Below are 6,372 nucleotides of genomic sequence, written 5' to 3'. Positions count from 1 at the left end.
CGACGACCTGCAAACAAATGTAGGCATAATCATGGAGTGCACAGAGTAACACGGCATAACATACAAGAGAGGGAAGGAAAAATTTAGGATACCTACACAAGAAAGACCGAAAGATTGCAGCTCCAAACTCCAAAGCACCTCTTGTAGAGTTTGGTATTTGATATTTGATATTATTCTTGGTGTCAAAAAATTGGAGGCCCCGCGTTAGTCCCACTTTAGTTATGAGTGGAACATATTACTTATTGCATGACCCTTTTAGGGTGAGTTTTCACTGTTTTATTTACAAAGCAATCATAGTGACTTACTGATAAAAGGTCTAAAATATTGTGCAAGAATAAAATGATTGAGATGATTATTATTTACCGACGTCTCCTCATCAACTTCCAAAATTCCAATTTACAAATCATCATGTACTCATTGTTAGTGAAATCAAATAAACAACACATAATTAACCATTAAACCAACTTTTCCAATTACAGTTAACCACATACAATAGGAAGGTGTCCAATCTCATAACAAAAAGGTCCCCCAATCCAAGAAAAAATAAAAATCCTTTCAAAAAAATCTCAAGTACATAAGTAAAGGGTGAATCTAAGAAATGAAAAGCCCCATGAAAATGGAAAGTCAAAAGAGTTTTAGTGTCCATTTAAAGAGGATCTAGTGTGCAATGTGCATTGATACATCCATATTTTTTTCCTTCTTACCTTTCCTTTTGCATCTTCTTCTTTGTAGAGTTTCCTTGCACTTTGCAGATGATGCTTAATTTTTTTTTGAAGCCATTAAAACATTAAAAGATATTAAGTAGGCCATTGTGTTTCTTCAAGAGAGGGCCATACAAATCTAGCGGATCTTTACTTAAAGAATTATGTGTTGATTGAGTTGTGTCCTCTTTTGTGATAGGTCATGTGGCATCATACTATGTAGATTGAACTCAACGCAAGATTTACTAATTGGGTCCCATAAGTCAATCGGGTCTTTCGATGACACCCCCTTCTCTCTCTTCCCCCCCCCCCCCCCCCCCCCCCCCCTCTTTTCCTTCTCCCCTTTAGGTCTCTTAGTATAGGTCTTACAAGTTCAAAAGTCATCTTTTGTAGTCTCTCTTTGATTCATTCATTCTTTTCTTCCTCCTCTTTTTACCTTTGAGTGAGATCGAAGAAAAATATGCGTGCCACCTAGACATGACCAAGAAAACCTCAAGCGATCAGCAAGCAAGGCGCCAGAGAGAGGGAGAAAGACCACATTTTACTCCACAATTGTCTGTGTATATGTATGTGTGTGTGTGTGTGTGTGTGTGTGAGAGAGAGAGAGAGAGAGAGAGAGAGCACATTTTACTCCACAATTGTCTGTGTATATGTGTATTGATTGGTAGAGAGAGAGAGAGAGAGATCAGCCACACAAACCAGGTCAAGCATATGCACTCTTATTTGAAAGCCTATCAGTAAATACAATCCACAGGTTCACAAAGAAGCATTTATCCTCCATGGGGAATTGTGCAGGCCCAGGCCAACAGCCGCCATCGCCATCGCCACCACCTGCTCCAGAGAAAAGTGTGCTCAACCACCCCTTTCGGGACGTCCGAGCCACATACACCATTGGAAAAGAGCTTGGGAGGGGAGCCTTAGCAGTCACCCACATATGCACCCACAAAATCTCCGGGAAACAATATGCCTGCAAGTCCATTCCCAAGCGCAAACTAGTCCACCCTGATGACATTAAGGATGTGCAGCGGGAGGTCAGAATCATGAACCATCTTGCCAGCATTTCCAATATCGTAGAATTTGAAGAAGCATATGAAGACAAGGTCGCTGTCCACTTGATTATGGAGCTTTGCACTGGTGGAGAGCTTTTCGATCGTATTGTGGCACAGGGAAAATACACTGAGCAAGCTGCTGCGTCGATCTGCCGCGCGATTGTTCAAGTAATTCTTGCATGCCATTCAATGAGTGTCATGCATCGTGACCTCAAGCCAGAAAACTTCCTCTATGCAAACAAGACAGAGAACTCGTCCCTCAAGGTGACAGACTTCGGGGTAGCGGTATTTTTCAATCAAGGTAAGTTGGCTTAAAGCTCACTTAAAACATGCCCAAAAAATGCTTCAGGGCCATTCAAATGTCATCCAAGGCTGCAATCGATAATCTAGAAAATCTGATCTATAAAGTAAAGAATCCACATGAGTTTTGAGTGCATTATTCAGTTCACATGCATGTGTGTAGCTTACAACATGATTGTGCCAACACTACTGTAAGCCACACGTTGTGTGCAAGTAAGGAAGGCCAAGCCTTTCTGGATAATCTGCAGTAGAGAGCTGGGCTGTCTCCCGCAGGCCCAAGGGCGCTTCCGTTGTGCTGTGACTAGTCATTAAAGGGTGTTTCGAATTCTAACCATGTTGGAACTGTAACTATGCTCGGAATATGGTAGCAGCTTTTATCTCGTCCATATCATATCCCCCACTTTTGTATCACTATAAACTGGCTATCCCCAACCCCCTTCATTGGGCTCTGATGATGTATAATTCTACCTCTTCCTAATCAATTCAAAACACACTATGGCAAAAATAAAAATAAAAATGTACTAACAAGTCTTGACTTGCCCTCAAAATGTTTGTTTCTGCAAGCATCAACTTACTTGGAATCTGATCATCACAGGTGAAACGTTTGAGGATCTGGTTGGATCCCCATACTATATGGCTCCTGAGGTACTCAATCAACACTATGGTCCCGAGGCGGACATTTGGAGCGCAGGCGTGATTCTCTACATTCTTTTGAGTGGTGCTCCTCCATTTTCACCAGGTGGGTGTGGACAATCATTCTCCAGAAGAACAACAAACATCACATTTCATTAAAGCTTGCACAAAATCTCACCACTACCAGCCTCTTCATTTTCTTACTTTGAGAAAGATCATCAATTAAAATACGTAACATACAAGACACAAATAAAAAAAATGAAAGCTCAACACTAATTAGAACCAAGAAATTATGGTAAAGACCCAACACAGTGAGCTCGAACTAGTAAACATGGCATAAAAACAAGGGGTTTGTATCTTCTGAACCTTCAATTCAGCAAACGAACATCTCAACCAATAATTCTTCGTATTGACCAACATAACATAAAATTCTCTGATTTACTTGCATAAAGTACATTTTTCTTGTGTGTTGCAGATAGTGACCTACCGGAGGATATCTTCAGTGCCATTAAAAAGGGCAACATAGACCTCACAAGTAGTCCATGGCCGTCCATTTCAGCAGGAGCCAAAGACCTCCTTAAGAAAATGCTGGTGTATGACCCCAAGCTGCGTCTGAAACCTCGGGACATCTTGAGTAAGAACAAGTTTTTGAGCAATACATCAAATGTTGGGGTTGCCATTGAAGAAAAAGGAAAGGCATCAGTGTTTGCAAAAGAAAATCGGGGTTTAGTGTAATTTTTTAAATTGCGAAATCCCGGCTAGATTCCGAGTTGCTTTAAAGAAAACCCGTTAAACTTCACAAGCTTTAGTGTAAATAGCAGGAAGTGCTTCAAATTTTAACCTAAAAATAAGTGTGCGCCCATTATTCTTAGGTTGGAAAAAATGGCTTTTCCAAGCCCTGAAAGATGGTCATGGTTGTATGATAGAGCTTTTTTTAAGTTAGGCGATTAGAAGGGAGCAAAGTGCTCCATGTTGACCCCACATAGTCAATACAGCAGTGAGAGCATGGGTAAGTTAGAACTTATGTACACGGTATACAATGATATACAAGGAAACATCAATCCATTTTGCACCAGTGAGGGGTTGAGCCCATGAGCTTGGGGCACATACATCCCCCCTACAAACCAGCTGGACAAGCCCTGGATGAAGAATTTCAGAGTTTAACAAGAGGATATGTGTGTAGAATGTTAATACAAGCTTAAAAGTTACAAGCATTAATAAATATCATTCACCCAAACATGCGTAGCCATGGGTTCTCATCTAAATGGAGACCGCAGCAAAGCAAACTTGCTTAAAATGCAGTAAATAGCACCTTCACATTTGAAACTGGTTTTAATGCAAATCAGTACCTTTTTATGTCCTTTGAGAAGACATCAAGCTGTGGAAGGAGGCCGGTTGAATCGTTCAGAGGTAAAGATCTCAAAGCTTCCACCCCCTCTCCGCCAGGGCATTCAGTAAAGGTTACCATATGGTGGCACCTGAGCGTACAATAGGGGGGTTTTGGTGGGGGTTTTGTAAGGCAAAAAGGATAGATTTTACAAAGAAGGGACCATATATAGGGCTAAATAAGGCAATTTTGGTGCACGCAAGGGACGTCTCCCTATTAATACTATTGAATCCCCAAGCTCAGTCCAATTAATGAAATGAAACAATGTGGCCTTACATCCAGTTTTCTCACCAGCTTTTGATTCTTGAAAGCTGTAATTGCACAAACAGGCCACTCATGGATCCGAGTAGACGGTGAAGCATCCAATAAACCTCTCGATAATGTGGTGCTGACAAGAATGAAGCAATTCCGAGCAATGAACAAACTGAAGAGAGTTGCTCTCAAGGTTGCATCACCACTCTGAAATTAGCAAATTGTTGCGAACATTTTTTTGTACTCAACTCATGTGTTTGAAGGTCCTTGGATTGTGATTGTCAAGGTTATAGCTAATAGTCTATCTGAGGAGGAGATCATGGGACTTAAAGCAATTTTCAAGGAAATGGATACCGATGGAAATGGTAAAATCACCCTTGATGAACTGAGACAAGGTCTAGCAAAGCAAGGATCTGATCTTGCAGAGACAGAAATTCGACAGCTTATGGAGACGGTAAGAGCTATAAAAAACTCTTATCGGTTTCTAAAGTGTGTGCCAATTGCATAAGAATGTCTCAGCCCGATTTCTGTAGGCTTTTAGCTTTTGATCAAAGCAAGGTCAGGCATAAGAGTGAGTGTGCAGGGGGGCATGCATCAGCACATCCAATGTTTTTTTTTTGAAAAAAACATGAAGAGATTGCTCTTTGTCCTCGTCTTCATAAAGAATTGAATGCCTTTTGTTTTCAACGATTTTCCACTGAAAGCTAATAAACCTCAAGCTGTGTATGTTACATATGAATGTCCATTACTTCTCTACACAAATATACAGTTTGCTGTGACTTCCTTTGTATAACTGGCGCGCTTGAGCACATGCCTCTCGAGCCTTCAAGAGACCCATTATGGATGCACGGACGGATCTGCATATGCTTCTTCTATATGCATACATAGTCTTCTGACTATGAGTATGTACAATTGGCAACATGCATCCAACCTCAATGCTCATTTTCTCTTTTTGGTGATACACACAGGCCGACGTTGACAAAACTGGAAACATTGACTACATGGAATTCATCACTGCCACGGTAAACATGAACAAGAAGGGGAAGGAAGACCACCTCTTTGCGGCATTTCAGTATTTTGACAGAGATAATAGCGGGTACTTGTCGAAATATTGATCATGCCAGCAACTAATGCTTGTTTCGATCGTGACTCCTGCTCGTTCATCTGCACAGCTTCATCACGAAAGAGGAGTTACAGACTGCTTTGGAGCAGCATAACATGATGGATGGGAATGCGATCAAAGAAATTTTGGAGGAAGCAGACACAAACAAAGTGAGTGATTAAGCTTAAGCTCTGTGTGTGTGTGTGTGTGTGTGTGTGTGTGTGTGTGTGTGTGTGAGAGAGAGAGAGAGAGAGAGAGAGAGAGAGAGAGAGAGAGACTTCGTCATCGATGATAGGATGGGCTCATCGACTACGAAGAGTTCGCAGAGATGATGACAAAACAAAACCCTACTCCCGACAGAAGAAAACGAATTATTCTTCCCGCCATCACCGAGCCTTGAACGATTTGGGGCCTTCATGATTTTTCAATCATTAAATTTAAATAAAGATCACCCCCTGCGGCAATTTTAATTGATTTCTTTATTAAGATTTGGCTTGAAAATAAATATGCAACTCGGTTTACAATAAAAGTTTACAATTTCAGTCTTTAAATTTAAATAAATTGTGCCGTGAGCTTGAACCCTTGTGATCATCCCCAACGGCAAATTTTAAATAATTTCTTAATTTTATTGATGTAGATATTGGCTATAATATAAATTTTACAATAAAGGTATGAATTTTGTCCCTATATTTTTCACATACGTAAGTTTTATGTTGAGCGATGGATTTAACCCTAAGAATGAGAATATCCATTTCATTTGACACCTTCCATAGCCAATTTGGCTTTACCAAAGATTGCATGTATCTCTATCCTAACACTTTATCACATGATTAACTTGTAGTGTGGTAGATTCACAAGAAGTTTTGGAAAAATTCTCACAATAATTCCCACATTGCTACTTACCTCAACATCAGGAGTTTCTGTGAGGGAGGCACTGCATACCTAGCT

At 40.5% G+C, this 6,372-nt stretch overlaps 1 protein-coding gene across 1 annotated transcript; it reads left to right on the top strand.

The window, feature by feature from the left end:
• Positions 1–1,219: 1,219 nt before the first annotated feature.
• Positions 1,220–5,975, top strand: LOC147430890 (calcium-dependent protein kinase 3-like). Its single transcript, XM_086493415.1, has 8 exons — positions 1,220–2,051; positions 2,646–2,789; positions 3,159–3,317; positions 4,400–4,515; positions 4,609–4,776; positions 5,291–5,418; positions 5,495–5,594; positions 5,720–5,975. Exons 1-8 carry the CDS (start codon positions 1,481–1,483, stop codon positions 5,822–5,824), a joined length of 1,491 nt encoding a protein of 496 aa, XP_086349541.1. The 5' UTR covers positions 1,220–1,480; the 3' UTR covers positions 5,825–5,975.
• Positions 5,976–6,372: the final 397 nt, after the last annotated feature.

Source organism: Adiantum capillus-veneris, chromosome 21 (genome assembly GCF_014529385.1).
Source record: "Adiantum capillus-veneris isolate H3 chromosome 21, ASM1452938v2, whole genome shotgun sequence".
NCBI lineage: Eukaryota > Viridiplantae > Streptophyta > Polypodiopsida > Polypodiales > Pteridaceae > Adiantum > Adiantum capillus-veneris.
The sequence above is the reverse complement of the archived record's forward strand: the minus strand, read 5'-3'. Positions and strand labels throughout refer to the sequence as shown.